Here is a 16,395-nt window from a genome sequence, read left to right as displayed (position 1 = left end):
ACGGCGCCTTGGGCCCGCTCCTCCTCCCACCCCCGTCGCCCTGCGCGCGAGAGCGACGTCATGGCGGCGCGCCTTGGCGCGTCATGGCGACGCGACGGCGGCGGTTCCTTTCCCCCCCCCATCCTCCTCCTCTGGCTCGCGCGCTGGCTCTCCCGCGAGCCGCGCATGCGCACGCAGAGCCCTCGGCGGCTGAGAGGAGGAGGAGGAGAGGCGAACGATGGCGGCCGCCTCTCTCTGGAAAGGGCTGGTCGGGGTCGGGCTCTTCGCCCTGGCCCACGCGGCCTTCTCTGCCGCGCAGCGTGAGTGACGCGCCCGCGCGTGTGTGGGGTTTCTTCCCCGACTCTCCCTTCCTAGGGGAAGGGAGGAGAGCCCCGGGGCGGAAGGGGAAGGGGAAGCCCGACGGGGCGGTTGGGCCTGCCTGAGGGGAAGGAAGAGCCGGGCTCCCGCCTCCGACGCAGCTCCCTCACCGAGCGAGCGAGCGAGCGCCCGAGGTGTACAGGATGATGGGAGTTGTAGTCCCGGGAGCCGGGGGGGGAGCGGCGGAAGTGCCCGGGAGGGTGATGGGAGTTGTAGTCCGGGGGGGGGGGGGGGGGGTGGGGGGTGTCCTCGGGGTGGTGTAAAAGCTCATCCTTCGCAAAGGGGTCTGTTGAATCCCCGGGGGGGAGGAGAGGGGGGGCAAGGTCTAGTGGGGGAAGGAAGGGCTGCCCCTCCCCCCTTTAAGGCCAGGAAGATCAAATTGCGGGGAGGGGGCGGCTGGAGCCTCCCCTTATTGCAGCGCTTCATATGCAAGAGAGAATTGCGGGGAGGGGGTGTCCCTGCAGGGGAATTTGCGCAGGGAAGGGGGGCATGAAGGTCCTGGGCTTCCCTGCCTTCTCTCTCTCTCTCTCCCCCCCCCAATATTTTTTTTTTATTTGCATTTATATCCCGCCCTTCTCCGAAGACTCAGGGCGGCTTACACTATGTCAAGCAATAGTCTTCATCCATTTGTATATTATATACAAAGTCAACTTATTGCCCCCCAACAATCTGGGTCCTCATTTTACCTACCTTATGAAGGATGGAAGGCTGAGTCGACCTTGGGCCTGGTGGGACTAGAACCTGCAGTAATTGCAAGCAGCTGCTGTTAATAACAGACAGACTTAGTCTGCTGAGCCACCAGAGGCCCTGCTTTTCCATCTGCATTCCCCATCCTCCCCCCCTCATTTTGCCCCAGTTGGGGGTGGGGGGGGAGAGACGATGATGGACACTTTGCCTGCTTGTGTTTCCAACAGATCGGTCCTATATGAGACTAACGGAGAAGGAAGATGAGACGTTGCCTATAGACGTAAGTGGTCCCAGGCCTCCTGCTTTCCGTATAGGGCGCAAGCCCCAGAGTGGCAGATTGGACCTTGGGAGTACGGGTAGCCCTCAACTTATGGCCGCAGTTGAACCCACAGCTTGCGTTGTTAAGTGAGACGTTTTGTCCCGTCTTACAACTTTTCTCGCCACGTTTGTTGAGTGAATAACACGGCGGATCTTAAATGATAACACGGTTGTCAAGTGAATTTGGCTTCCCCATGGACTTCGCTTGTCAGAAGGTCGCAAAAGGGGATCATGAGGCTGCAACCGTCATAAATATGAGTCAGCTGTCAGGCATCTCAATGTAAATCGCATGACCAGGGGGACATAAGTCACTTTTTTCAGTGCCGTTGTAACTTCGGTCACTAACTGAACTTGTAAGTGGAGGACTCCCTGTAGCTGAACTACAAAGGAGGAAGGGAAATGAACTGAGCTCAAGGCCTGGGCTGGATTTGAACTGCTGGCTCTTTGTTTTCTTTGCACCCTTGGTAGGCTGGCCAAATTGGAGCATGTAGTCTTGGTGGCAGGAATGAAACCATCCAAATTTTGCACTTTCCTCTGCCTTCAAATCATGTCTCTAGCAATTCCTTGTTGCTTCCCGTTGGTATTTCGCTCTGGTTCAACTCCCAGAGTAAAAACAGCCTGATCCTTCTGGCATTTGGCTTAACATATCTTCCGCCTACTGATCCTGTCCTCATTGCATTCTTTCTCCTTGCTTTTTTCTCAGCGTTTTTGATTTATTATTATTATTTTACTGACTTTGAGTGCTCACAGATTGCAAACAGTCCAATGCCTTTGCCCTAGAAATCTGTGTAGTAGTCTTAATTGCACTAAAGAGAGTTCATTTACTTTTTCTCACGTTTGCACACAGTGAGCATAAGAAGGCATTCCATGTCTCAAACCAGATCTCGGTCTATCGTGTTACCCTTTTTCTAACCCTGCTACATTTGAGCTCCAAAAGGAGAACTATCTCGAATATAGAAGCCTCAGCACGAACCAATTTACGGTGGAGAGGCTTCTGAAAGCACTCAGCTGTCGTTTTTCGTCTGTTTATAGATTGTTCTTCAAACTCTGCTGGCCTTTGCAGTTACCTGTTATGGGATTGTGCATATTGCAGGAGAATTTAAAGACATGGACGCTACTTCAGAGCTAAAAAATAAGTATGTCCCTTTCTTTTTTCCTCCTCGATTAGTACTACTCTAATTGCATGTCTCCTGGTGGTGGTTGTGCTGTTTTCAGGCCAGGTAGGAGGGGACTCTCACTCTTCGGCTCAAAAGGCAAAACAAGTGTTGGCCAGATGCCAACGAATAATGTCAGGGGAGATGAAAGGCTCTGCTCAGTGTCTTCCTCGGAGAGAAGAGGATCATGTGGGGCCTCCCCTTCGTACTTCTCTCCCCCCTCCCCCGAATAGTTCTGCCAGGGGAATTGGTGATGGGAACTATATTGTAGGGAGAAAATTAACCATGGAATCCAGTAGGCACGTGTGAGAAGCCCACGTTGGACCTGTGAAGGAAAAACTATTAACAAGAGTGAGCGGTTGTTCAGTCTGGAGAGAAAGGGGCTGGTCGTACCGAAGAATAAACGCACAGGTTTCATGGAAAACGGTGACATTTTGACTGGATGGTATGAAACTTTAAACCAGAAAGCCTCCCTTGAATTTAGGGCTATTAACTATTATTGTTCTTCTGAGAAGAATAATTTAGGACATTTGGAGTGAGATTTGTGCTGTCGTTTTTCTTCCCTTTTCCACTAAGCCATCTGCCTGGCTTAGCTTCATTTACAGGCTAGGTTCTCAGAACGGGTGAAGCCAGGGGTGGGTTCTACTTACCTTTACGACTGATTCGCATTGTGCACGCGCGCGCACTTCTGCACATGCACAGAAGAGTTTTGATGACGTTTGGGTCAGTGGGTGGAGCCTCCCGCCGGTTTTACTACCGGTTCTATAGAACTGGTCCAAACCGGGGGCAACCCACCACTGGGCGAAGCAAAAAAAAAAAAAAAGGCTCATTTGCCAAAGTACGCACTGCCATCTTAGGCCCTTTCAGAGAAGGTTTGAGGCCGTTGGCCTCATTTCGGAATGGAATGGCAGCTAGCAGAAGTTATGGGAAATAACATACTGTATCGGGATTAATAGCAAGCCTTAGCTAGCTAACAAGTTGAGTTTGTACAAATCTTGAAGCAAGGCCGATTCTGCATGCTAAGTGTCCGAACTTGTCACGGCCGACAAAGGGTATGGGGAAATCAGTGGTAGGATTGTAGAGTGGGAAGGGATCATAAGGTCCAGCCCTCTGCAGTAGGCAAGCAAACCAATGAAACCATCTTTGAGAAGTGGTTCTCCAGCCTCTAAGAGCCTTCCTTCCATCGATGGAGAACCCACCGTCTCTGTAGGTACAGGTGTTCTTGGTCCCAATTTTGTAGCTTAGCAGCGATACCCAATTTTTTTTTTCCTCTGCTGCTTAGGATATGGCAGTAATGTTTTATGTTTCAGAAGAGGCAGGTAAGATTTAAGTTCAGTGTGTCCATGGTATTTGTTTATATCAAATGTCTAAAATTCTCTCTGAAATGATTGTCAGTTATAGTAACACTTCTCAATGTTAATTCCATTCTCTCCTGTTTTCCTTTTGTTTTAGGACATTTGACACATTAAGGAACCATCCATCCTTTTATGTATTTAATCACCGGGGCAGAATGTTATTCCAGTCCCCGGACACTGTCCACTCTTCCTCCAGCCAGGATGCTCTGTCATCCAGCACATCACTGAAGTTGCGAAAACTTGAACCTCTGCACCGTTAAGAGTTTTTTTTTATAGACGATTCTAAAAATAGGACACTGAGCTGTAATATTGGAGCTGGATAGAAACACTTTTTTTTAAATTTCTGGAGCGGTATTTATATTGATCTTCCAGGCTTTATAGTAATGTGCGCGCGTGCCTGTGTATCTACACACAGGCACACGCGCACATACATGAATATATTAAAAAATATATTAAAAGGACTTTTGAACACTGGTCACAACTAAACTTGTGAATTGGCAAACCATGAAAGTTACTGCTAAAATTACGCAGTGAAATAATGCATTTTACCTTTCATTAAAGCACTATGGTTAAACTCACTTTTGAATTATCAAAATCTGTGTCACCAAATGCAGATGGGGGGGGGGGTGGTTAATGGACTAGATAAGCACAGAAAAGGCTATGCTGTATTATTTTGTTCCACGGCAAAATAGTTGCGGGTGGCTTGTCTTCTTTGCCACCCAGTAAGTCTCCTTCCAGCGGAGTCCTTGACACAACGTGGGCATTTCTGCATCTTGTTTATTGGTGCTGTGTGTGGAATCTCTGGCAAGCAGAGCCAGTCAGGATTAATCTTTTACAAGTAGGAATTTAGCCAACGTTTTGCCAAAGGGGTGCAGACTTGATTTATCAGTTAGCCATTGACTGCAAGTTCCCCCGAAATGCTGGGAGATTATAAAAAGTATGTGCTTTTTGAGAAGTTACCGCGAATGGCCAGGACTTAGGCTAACCAGGACACAGAACTGAATCATGACAGCTGTAATCCATCCACTTCTGTCATCGAGCTCTTTATATCATCAAGGTGACAGGCGGCTGGGGAAGACTTGACTTGGGGAGGGAGGAAGTGGTTTTGACAGCGTGCAAAGTTTGCAGGCGGGAAAGATTTGGGATTGTGTCTTGTAATGATTTTGTGGTTTCATATTTTTTTTTGATAGTGCCTTTTAATTTGATTCCCACTCATTGTACATGCTTTTAAAAACAGGATAAGGGAGATTGCCTGCAGGGTTGCCGTTTGAGCAACTGAACATGTTGAACTCGTTTTTCCACCGTGCTTTTTTTTTTGTTAACCTAATTGTATGTGATCACCAGACTTCTTCCAGAATGACCCACTTTGCAATATTTGGGGATGGGGAAGGGCGCTAGAAGTTCCCTTCGGCTCTCAATACTTGTTTCGCTCCGAGCTTGATTTTTTTTTCTCCACAGAATGTAACCGATTTCAAAATTAGCAACTCAAGATGTAGAGAAGCTGAATGTCTGGTCTTCAGGAGCATTGCCCCGGGCGTCTCCAGGGTCTTGGGCTCCGAATGGGTGAGAAGTCGGGTGTGCTGACGATTAAAATAAAAATGCATGCACTTTACAGAGCCTGGGATAAGAACTCTCCCTTAGATGGCAAACCACTCCAGGGCAGGACAACCATGTGCAAAACCCAGACGGTTTTTTATTAATTTTGGCAGAGAAACGGTGTTTTAAGCAAGGGATCAGAACTCTAGATTCAACTGTGATGAACGTTGGCTTTTCAAAACCCGACACTGGTACCAATTGGTTTAATGTGGTCCTTCATTTGCATTAAACTCAACCTTAACCTTGTATTCTTTCTAGGTAAAACTTATCAGACATCTGTAAGGCAGTTGCATAGCTCTGTTGGTCACCTTCCTCCTAATGTCCTGGTGTTAAAAATACCTGCTCAAAGTAGCTGCCCATTGGCTATTGTCCCCCCCCTTCCTTTCTGGGCAATTCTGTTTCTTCTAGCAGGTTTTTAGTTATCTTGTTATCTAAGTAACTCTCCACAGCCCAAAATTCAAAGCAATGAAGTGGGCAGTTCATAGGGATTGTGGCATCCAAAACAGCTCTATAAAAATGCCAGTGATTTGCCTATGCAGTGTTTGCTGTTTTAGTCTACGCTGTTCCAAGCTGGAGTCCTTGTTTATTCTTTAGCTGGACGGTTTTGCCAAGAACTTGCAAATTTTGCTACAAAGAGGCAGCCTTTCTCTAAAGTCCAGGTCTTTTCATGTGTTTGTATCCTGGATTTTGCACTCTGTTCAAGCACCTTCTAGGTCTCTAAAACTTGCAAGAAATAAACAAGTTCCCTTTCACTATTATCCATGGTTATTTTACAAATGTGCAAATTTTGTTTCTTTCCCTTTTTTGGTCTTGCAATGTCCAATAAAGAAGTAATATTATTCCAAAACAGAGCGTTAGAATCATTTTTGCAAATTAAGTTTTTTTACTGGTGTTATAAACTTCTTAAAAGGGTTTTTTAACCTGAAGGATTATGGATTTCTCTGAAGGGAGAGGGTGAATACTTAGGGAAAAAAAATAAGACTGAATACAGCGATCCTCCAATCAGTTTTGGGGCTCCTAAACTGGTTCATTACACTCCTTACAGTTCAAGAAAAACATCAGGCAAGAGGAAGGGAAATGATTAATGGATGCACGGAATAGTTATAGACATACGACTTTGCCACCACCTATCTGTCTAGCATCTGTAAATAAGCCCTTAATTATAGTTCCACAATTGGGGTGCATAGGGGATCATCGGGTCTGATTCAGGGGAACATAAAATTGAAAATGCCCACTTCCAAAAGTTTCCAATATTTCTGAAAATGAAGACAAAAAAGCCTTGCTTGATCCATGTGGTTCTTGGCTGCGCTGGATGCAAGTATAACTCTGAGCAGTTGGACTCCCCTCTTGCAATCACTAGCCAGCTTTCCATTCCTCTCCCGAGATGCTGCTTTGGTGCAGGAAAACGAGACGCCGCACAAATCACCAGAGATGGGTTATATTTTTAGTACTCTTGGGACCACTGTGCTACTTTCTTCCAGCTTGCCTGCAGGGGAAATTCTGCCTCAATTTAAGGCTGGAAGCAGGCCTGCCAATATGATCAATAGTTTCTGCAGGCAAGCTACAAGACAACACCTATGTCCAGTTAATTCCCATTATCCCACGAAGAACTACTGGAAGTGAGAACCCAATTTAAACATGTAGACCTCCCCGGGGCATGACGTTTCTAACTATCCTCATGATTGAAATCAGAGTGAAGCAAAAGCAGATTTCTTCATCCTGTGCTCTGCTACATTAGGGTTCCCCAACCCCCGGAACCGGGCCGTGGAAGCAGTGGGCAAGTGTGCGCGCCACATCCCCATTGGTGTGTGCAGCAGATGAGCCCACACACTTCATTTGCACGAGCGGCAGGTGTGCTTGCCGGCCACTTGCACAAATGGAGCTGCGCATGTGCATGTGCTTGCCAACTGCCCATGCAAAATCGTCTCCTCTTCCCCTCCCCCCCCCAAATTTGCAAAGCCGGAAAGGTTTAGGAACTCTGATCTCCATGAAAATCAGCCTTGATGCTTAAGTTTCCAAATTACAGCCATGAAGGAAAGCCCAAAATTTAGCCAGCCAGCTTTCTCCCACACGCCCTCAGGATGGATGCAGGCAACAGCATCCCATAAGCGTGGGCTAGTTACACTCAGGAAGTCACCAGAGCCTGCCTCTTTTACCATCCGTCCAATCACTTCCTTATCCGGACAAGAAGGGTGGATAGAAGGTCGTGTCCGGTTGTTTGGAATGACAATTCCCGGCCCCCTGCAATGGGTGAAAGCTAAAACCTCTGGAGCGCACCAAGTTCCCTCGTTGGACAACCAATTCTTCCCCCAGAGAGCAAAATAAACTGCTCAGCAATCTCAAGCTGAAGCTGGCTGTGACCCACTTGGGCCTGCTTCGAAGCAGGTAGACGGGGCACCACGGCAAGAGAAAGAAACCGCCAGCAACCGGCAACCTTGAGCTGGAAGGGAGAGTCATGAAGGCGCAGTTTTCCTCCTTTCCAAGGTTGTTGTGTTTTTTTTACAGACAGCTGGTATGCTAATAAAAGCCATCCCCCATTCAGATTAGGCACTCCTTAGAAAAAATCATAAAATGATTTTTATTATGTACAAGTGCTCAAAAAATTCTCTCTCTCATATATATATATAAATATATATATATATATATATATACACACACATATATATATACATACATATATATATACATATACATACATATATATATATATATATATATATATATATATATATATATATACACACACACACATATATATATATATATAGATGTATGTATAGATGTCTATATACACACACACACACAAAGCACGCCATTTGATATCTCAAATTAAGGATCTGTTAAACAACACTGTCTCAAAATAATTTCTTCTGGTATGAACATTTAAAAAGTAAAATTCGTGTGGAGGGAAGGAGGGAAGGAGGGGGCGGGGTGGGGAGTTCTTTTTTTTTTTTTTGTTCCTAAACCCCGAGAGTTTCCTTTTAAGCGCCTCCAAAGCCAAGTCCACGAGAAGAGTCTCCGTCCTCCTCACCGAGATGAAAGAGAACTGAAGCCTGGACCTGGGGAGCCTCGGGCGCGCTTGCAGAACGTCTGCAGACAAAAGAAGAAGAAGAAGAAGAGGAAGACTGAGGTAGGTTGTAGAGTGGCTACCACAGGAGTAGCAGCAGCAGCAGCCAGCCAGCCAGCCAGTCCGTCCGTCCCAGGGCTCTCGAGAGGGCCCAGGAAGAGCAGCGCCTGTCAATCCAACTGACCCTGCGACCTGGGTTGGCTAGCCGCTCTCGTGAGAAAGGGCCACCTTCGTGCCCGTAGCGACAAGATGCACTACCACCACGGAGGGCCCTTCCTCCTCCTCCTCCTCCTCTCCTCTTTCCTTTCAGTTTTTTTTTTTTTAGGACAAAGGATCGCTCCGACACAAGTGCAGAGATAACACGGGGGGGGGGGGGGCTGCGCCATTCGTCCCAGGTGGCCTACAGCAAAAGTGTCTTACAGCCAAGGGTTCAAATGAGTAAATTCTCATCACCTGCAGGACCCAGGGGGCGGCACTGAGTGTCTTTCTTCGGCCCAGGGGCAGATCAGCCCTCCGAAGGTGGGTGGGGACGGAGGAAGCCACACACCTCCTACGGCAAATTCCTCAGGTGTCCGGCCAAAGAGATGCGTTAAGCGTAAAAACATCACCCTGCTTCTTCTGAGATGCCCACAGAAAAGCCGCCCGCCTGCCAGGCTGGCACAGGCAGCGGCTGCCACGTCCTCTTCCATTCCTCCACGGCACAGCAAACTCCCATCGGCCGGTCCCATCCGTTCCTCTGGCCGGCACGCTATTATTATCTACTGTTGACATGATTAATTCGGTTGGGAAGGCTGCTGAACTCTATTTCCTCTAGTATTCTTTCTAAGTGCTGAATTAAGACCCGTTTTTTAAACCTAAAAAAACCAGAGAGAGAAAGGAGGCTGTTTATTAAGGGCAGCGCATTCTTCTTCCACGGTGTGCCTGAACAGACAGACTGACAGAACTTGGCATTTCTGTAGACAATTTAAACCAGCAATGGCCAAGAGTTTGGTTTTCTTGGGAAATAATGAGAGGTCCATCTGCCCCCTGGAACCGCCCTACATATAGGGGCACATTTTGAATATTTGCAAATTGTGTAAAGAAGCCAGGCAGTTAAGTAAAAGCCTTTCTGACTTAGCATGTTGTCTTGATACACACCTTGTTGCTTCTTTGATAGCAAATTCAATGAAATATTTTTGAACCTCGACAGGGCCTTGTATTTCTTCTAGGAGAGAGAAGATTTTTTCATAATCTAAAATTTCAAAAAAAAGACAAGAGGGTTGGATTAGGGTAGAATAGGCAAAACCATCCAGATTTTTCATTCCAACTTGCTGGGCAAAACTCCCACCCATCCAGCAGTTCTCCTTTTCAGTTTCCAGATCTTAAGAATGGCAAGCTACTCCCACCATCCCTTCTCCTTCTGTCCTCTGCCTGCAGTCTTGAGAACATATATAAACTGCTCCCAGGATTGACCGAAAAGCAGAATAAAATGTCTTTTTTTTTAAAAAAAAAGAACTGAACTTTTGTGATATGAATCGCTCTCCTAAACTTCCAACGTAACTGAGCTAGAGCTGATTCGGCAAGAAAACCATGGATTGGAGTCATAACAATTGCATCATAAATCAAGGGGTCTCCAATCTTGGGAACTTTAAGCCTGGGGGACTTCAACTCCCAGAATTCCTCAGTCAGCTTTGCTGGCCGAGGAGTTCTGGGAGTTGAAGTCCACAAGTCTTAAAGTTGCCAAGGTTGAAGACTCCTGGCCTAGACCATTTCAGATAAATGGCTCTCCAGAAGAGTGTGGCTCTTCTTAAAAACCTCCAGTATTGGTGCACCCACAACTCCAGGAGGCAAGTTGTTCCACTGGTTAATTGTCCTCACTGTCAGGAAATTTCTCCTTAGTCCTAGGTTGCTTCTCTCCTTGATTAGTTTCCACGCATTGATTCTGGTTGTCCCTTCTGGTGCTTTGGAGAATAGGTTGACCTCCTCTTCTTTGTGGCAAACCCTCAAATATTGGAAGACTGCTATCATCTCACCCCTTGTTTTTATTAAACCAGGCATATCCAATTCGTGCAACCGTTCCCCATACTTTTTAAGTCTCAAGCCCCCTAATCATCTTTGCTGCTCTTCTCTGCACTCTTTGCAGAGTCTCAAACATCTTTTTTATAACGTCGTGACCAAAACTGGATGCCATATACCAAGTATGGCCCTTATCATACTTGGAATATTGCATCCAGTTTCCGTCTTTCTAATCACTTACTTCTCCCGGGTTTGCGAACTTCCTTCATAACCTTGATTTTGATCACCTCGTTGTTCCCCTCAAACATATTGGATGTTATTTTCACTGAATTTGGCACAGTTCCAGAAGCTGGCTCCACCACTGGTTTTTGGTCTTCGGCGGACATACTGTAATTTAAAGGGCCTCGTACGAGGGAATTGACCACAGGTCTATGGTCCAGTCCATCTTCCCCAACACAGTTCAGTTCACCGGTCAAAGAGTCCATATCGTTTGGCAGGTCTTCGTCTACCACGGCAGCTGGGGATGGAGGAACAAGATGCACCAAAGGTTCGTCCCCTGGTTTGTCCAGCAGCGGGAAATTCTCGGCTTTCTTTTCACCGTTGCCATCTTGAACCGTGTTGCTGTTTGCATCTGTAAAAGAGAGAAGGCTTGGCGCTGAGTTTCAAAAGATGGAAGGCACTGAAGAGAGTTACCAAACGATCACAACCACCATCCAAAAATGGAACTGACGGGACACAAACTCTTAACAAGACGGGTCCTTTCAAATGTGTTTGGAACCCTTGAATTCCAAATGCAGAGTAACTCAAAAAAGCGACAAAATTCTATGCTGCGGTACAGGTAGTCTTTCACTTACAACGGTTCACTTAGTGACCGGTTGAAATTACAACGGCACATGTTTTTCACACTTATGACCGTTACAGCATCCCTATGGTCATGTGACTGATACTTAGATGCTTGACAACTGTCTCACTTTTATGACGGTTACAGTGTCCTGGAGTCATGCGATCACCTTCTGCCAAGCAAAGTCAGTGAGGAAACCAGATTCACGTAACAACTGGGTTACTAATTTAACAACTGCAGCGACCGACTTAACGAATGCAGCAAGAAAAGTCGTGAAATGGGGCAAAAATCTCTTAGCAAATTTTCTCACTTGCCAGCGTAAACGTTGGCCTCAATTGTGATCATTAAGTCACAATTCCCTGTGTTTTAACTGCACCAGGACTTCTGGGGAAAAACTCAGCAACTACACAGGAAAGATATCCTGATAAAAAACAGCTTCTTTATTAGTCTGGGTGCCAATTTGGGAGATTTTAAAGCCCCAAGTAAAAGGTTGAAGTATCCCAACGCCCAGACAAGCAGGGACAGCACCAGGCAACAGCAGGCCAATCCAAGAAGGAAAATATCCCAAATTAACACATCCAACCCAACTTTGCTAGGACAGGCTTTTCTGCAGCTTTGAACAACAGCAGCCTGAAAAGCTTTTCCAGGGAAGTCTCTTTCCCTTCCTGTTGTCCTGCAGAGCACACCTGAATTAGGTGAGCCACCTGCTGGTGAATGCAAGGGAGAACAGTGATAACACACTTCCCCCCCCCCTCATAAAAACGTAGGAGTTTTCATTCAGGAAATGCGTTACACCTCCAACATTCAAAAGTAGCGTATCAAAAGCCCTATCCCCAAAACAAGTCCTACGAGGCAGGGTGGTGGTAGAGCTGCCCCATGTGCCCCGCACCGGCTTACCTCAGGGCCCCCACAGCCAGGCCATCCACACCCCAACACCTGCCTCGTGGTGGCAGCATCGACAGCTATGTGCAGCAGGAGCCCATGTGGCCGCTGGCCCACTGCTTCTGCTTGCTCACTGGTGCAAGGCAGCAGGAGACTGAGCGGTATGCTGGTGCCACAGCCGCGAGGCAGGGCATGTCTCGGGGTGTGGATGGCCTGGCTACAAAGGCCCTGAAGTAAGCCAGTGTGGGGCACGTGGGGCAGCTCCATCTCGCCCTTCCTCATGGCAGCGGCACACCACACGGCCTCCTGCCCCACCATGAGCAAGCAGAAAAAGGCTTCCCATAGATTGGGGGGTGGGGGGGAGGAGAAATAAAATACCTCCCGAAAATAAGCCCTAGTACTTATTTTGGAACCCAAAAGAAAATAAGACTCGGTCTTATTTTCAGGAAAACACGGGCATAGCAATAGCAATAGCAATAGCACTTAAGACTTATATACCGCTTTACCGCCCTGTCTAAGCGATTTACAGAGTCAACCTATTGCCCTCAACAATCTGGGTCCTCATTTTACCCACCTCGGAAGGATGGGAGGCTGAGTCAACCTTGAGCCTGTTGAGATTTGATCTGCCAAACTGCCGGCAGCCAGTGACCAGCAGAGATAGCCTGCAGTGCTGCACTCTTAACCACTGCGCCGCTGTGACATGTATGTACATGTCTCTCTTGCGCAGATCCAAGGGAAGTGCCTGGGCGCATCTCTCTCTGCCTTGTCTGCACCCTGCAGTGCAGAAGGCCTACTTCTGTACCAGCAGAGCCCGTCTTTTGGGGAGGGTTACAGCAAGGAGGGCACAAAGAATAAAGGATCAAAAACTCTGGCATCTGGGCAACTGCATTTATTTAGTTCTTTAGTACTTTGGTGCCGCCCATCTGGTCTAGAGGCGACTTTATACCTTTATAAGCTGGCGTAGTTTTAGTATTTGGGTTGGATGGGGGCCCAGCAGCCGAGGGTGACCCCTTCCCGCCAACGTGGTTGGCTACGACGGGCGGTGACTGCGGCCGTCTTAAGAGCGGGGACATGCTGCGCCTTCTCTTTAGGGAGGCCGGCGTGTTGGGCTCTCCCGGACGTTTGACTTTGTTCTGAGGACCGGCGACGAATTCATCCGCTTCATCGATCATCATTCCCTTAGAGGGGGAAAAAATACCATCAGTATAAGCCACAAAGAACAACAGGCTGCGTCTCCTGCGACGACTCCTCTGGGGCGAGGAAGGGGCTGGAGTTCAGGGTTTGGCCAGTAAGCAGAGCCCCCGCCCCACCCCTGCCGGCTACCTTTTTATCCTGCTTGAAAGGGTTTCCGAAAGTGTGAAGCCTTTTGGGCTGGTCGGGGTCAATTTCTCGAAGGGGAGAAGGCATCATCTTTAGGTATTCCTGGTAGTTTCCCATCTGTGCTACAGGGACACTGTGAAGGCAATCTGCAAGACAAGAGCCAGGTACCTCGTTGGCCAAAGAGTCTGCATTTCCTAAAGCCTCCGCCTCGCCCAGCCTCCTCGAAGCGAATGGCTGCAGTTGGAATTTCTCCCGCATCAAAGAAAACCGTGTATTGTTAGCACCTTCGATAACCTGTTTCCCAACATCAACATCAACATCATCTTTTAACGACCCCCTAATCCCTCGCGGAGTCTGGGCAACTGAATGGAGCTAGCAGAGTGCTTAATGGCCAGATGTCCTTCCTGTCGCCAGTGCGGAGTTTTGTTCAGCAAATTAAATTCTCATTGTGCTGAGAGAGAGAAATATCGGCCTCTACCTAGGATCGAACTCTCACAGCCTCCTGACTGTGAGGCGAGAGCTCCACCGCTAGGCCACCGCACCACTCCAACCTGTTTCCCAACATGATGCCCCCCAAATGAGGAAGGATTTCAGCTCTCAGGACTGACTGAGAAAGCTGCAGCTACGGTTATAACACAACTGCAAATGTCTTAGCCTTAAGCTCCACTGTTAAGACGACCTTCCGAGTTGTTCATTCTTAAGCCAACGAGCAGCTACGTCAGTCGTTTTTTTCCTTGAGCGCATCCTCCCATTTTTTAAAAGCCTCGGTCCCCCAGGTGCTGAAAAATGCAGACTGGGGCTCGAGGCCAAGATTAGCCGACAGAAAGCATCTCAAGGTAGTAAGTCCTTTTAAGAGTTCCCTTGATTTGCGACTTCCAGACGTCCCTTGATTTGCAACTGTTAAAACATTTCCTGGGAAGCAAGTCCAAAACGAAAAGGCAAACCATTCTCCAATTCACAATCCACAGCGCCACCCCTCTGAATTACTCCCAGGAACACGCCTGATCTCTGAGATGCAAAGCACCTCCTTCGCAAGCATGCGGCCTTCTGTGTTCAAACCTTGATCCAGAGTTGGGAACCGAGGCTGCCTGGATTATCTGGAAGCGGATGTGAAAAGCAACTCCCTGCATTCCCAGAATTTCACGGGAATCCTTACCTTCGTCCTGGCCTAGAATGAACTTGTGTGTTTTCAACAGGTTAGTTCTCATCCGGGTCAGCTGGTCCAAAAGGCTGCGACGAGGAATATCGTAAGCATTGCGGAAGGCCTGCGGCTTTAGATCCTGGGTTTGGGCAAAAAAGACGGTGGATTGGCTTTAGAGCCTTTTGTTTTGTTTTTCACGTCTGAAAAGCCGGAAGACCCAGAGTCAGGAGGCGTCCGCTTCCTTCAGAGCCGGGACCAGACTCACCTTATTCAAGAGCCCTATGTGGAATCCAGCAAATTCCTTCACGTTCATTTCAGGCAGCCTCAGGGGAGAATCGCCAGAAATCCCTTGAAGCAACTGCTTGAAATCCCTGCTCTGGATGAGGGACAGGCCGCTGGAGTGACTCTTCACCTTAATGCCCGTCTCTTGCGGGGGTTTCTTACCCACTGACCCTATTATCCGCTCCGACTCTATTTTTGTCTGCAATGAAAATCACAGCACCCGTTAATGACGGCCCACAGCCCTGCCGACAGTTTGTAGCATAAAGCAAACACCCAACACATCAAAAGACAAAGTCTGCCTTCTGAGTGTCAGGGAGTTTCAATATTATTATTATTTTAAAAAAAACTGCTTAAAACGGGTCCCCTTTCAAGGATTCACCACATTTTGCTAAAACACCCATTGTAATCATTTGTCGAGGTCATGCAAGCTTTCAAATTACACCACGGGCATTTTCTTAAGCGATTCTGACGCACGGATAACTTAAAAGTCTGCAAAATGGGAGGCAGGAAAGCCAATGGAGGAAGTTTTTGAACATCAGGTAAAGGCAGGGGGAAAATGTTACCGTGGCAAAGAGATTTTCATTGGCCAGAGCTCTACAGCCTCTGCTGCAAATAATCATGTTTGCCACGTGGGCTCTGTGCAGCTTAAAAACTTGCATGCCTGGTTTTATATTAGTCCCATAAAGGCTACTGCACTGCAAAAGGGATTAAAGGTTTGTGCAGAAAGGGCCAATACTTCAAAGAAGACGGCAAGCAATTTAGAGCATTGACCCAGAACCTCTGTTGAACAAAGTTTTGGACACAACAACCTTCTCATCCAAGAAGGCACAGCAACAATTTCCCCTAGGTTCCCCTAAAATACATCCTGGTCTCCTGCCCTCTGGGTTACAGCTCCAGTTTAAGCAACTGAACTACAAATCATACAGCCCTTTGGGCAAATATAAGTAGTATATACACTCAAAAAAGAATTTGTATAATTTAGAGAGAGGGAGAGAGGGAGAGAAAGAGAGAAAGAGGGAGAGAGATCAATAAGGCATTATCCAAAACTGGACTTCTAGAGAATTAACTGTTTGGGTTTAGAAGGACACAGCCGTATCTGGCTTCCAAGTATTTTTATAGACTCTACGTTGAATTTGAGGATTTGTTTCATCACACATTCTGGCTTTCTCATGTAACTACTAGCAAAGATCATGGCTATCACAGGATAAACAGCAAAATTTAAGTCGACCCTGCCCAAGTGCTGCTTTCTCAAGCCTTTAGTGGCGATGTTACTCCAAGTACTGTGCAGCATTGCATCCCACAGAAAACCAAGGAAACGTGATAAATCTCAGCTACTTCAATCTAGCTGCACCTTTCAGCTTTTTACCTCCTAAGCACTACAGGAAGCAAGTTGGGATCCT

At 47.3% G+C, this 16,395-nt stretch overlaps 2 protein-coding genes across 4 annotated transcripts in view; one reads left to right on the top strand and one right to left on the bottom strand.

Annotated features, from left to right (window-relative positions):
* Nucleotides 1-138: 138 nt before the first annotated feature.
* MMGT1 (membrane magnesium transporter 1) lies at nucleotides 139-6,314 on the top strand. Its single transcript, XM_058196525.1, has 4 exons — nucleotides 139-299; nucleotides 1,272-1,324; nucleotides 2,395-2,498; nucleotides 3,969-6,314. The coding sequence occupies exons 1-4, from the start codon at nucleotides 218-220 to the stop codon at nucleotides 4,129-4,131; spliced, it is 402 nt and encodes a 133-aa protein (XP_058052508.1). The 5' UTR covers nucleotides 139-217; the 3' UTR covers nucleotides 4,132-6,314.
* A 1,925-nt stretch (nucleotides 6,315-8,239) lies between these two features.
* The window catches only part of LOC131205110 (integrator complex subunit 6-like), a 30,119-nt gene continuing 21,963 nt past the window's right edge, over nucleotides 8,240-16,395 (bottom strand). For 2 of the 3 annotated variants that reach the window (XR_009156717.1, XR_009156718.1), the window contains 8 exons: nucleotides 14,979-15,194; nucleotides 14,729-14,852; nucleotides 13,576-13,718; nucleotides 13,199-13,430; nucleotides 10,771-11,160; nucleotides 9,672-9,765; nucleotides 8,988-9,388; nucleotides 8,242-8,557 (listed from right to left, as the gene is read on the bottom strand). Coding sequence is in view for 1 of the 3 variants with exons in the window: in XM_058197016.1 (XP_058052999.1) it covers nucleotides 9,289-9,388; nucleotides 9,672-9,765; nucleotides 10,771-11,160; nucleotides 13,199-13,430; nucleotides 13,576-13,718; nucleotides 14,729-14,852; nucleotides 14,979-15,194 (1,299 nt within the window). In the remaining 2 variants the exon portion in view is untranslated. Of the gene's footprint in view, nucleotides 9,389-9,671; nucleotides 9,766-10,770; nucleotides 11,161-13,198; nucleotides 13,431-13,575; nucleotides 13,719-14,728; nucleotides 14,853-14,978; nucleotides 15,195-16,395 lie in introns of all 3 variants that reach the window. The other variant, XM_058197016.1, reaches the window with a different exon arrangement.

The sequence above is a fragment of the Ahaetulla prasina genome, chromosome 11 (assembly GCF_028640845.1).
Source record: "Ahaetulla prasina isolate Xishuangbanna chromosome 11, ASM2864084v1, whole genome shotgun sequence".
Taxonomy (NCBI): Eukaryota; Metazoa; Chordata; class Lepidosauria; order Squamata; family Colubridae; genus Ahaetulla; species Ahaetulla prasina.
The sequence above is the reverse complement of the archived record's forward strand: the minus strand, read 5'-3'. Positions and strand labels throughout refer to the sequence as shown.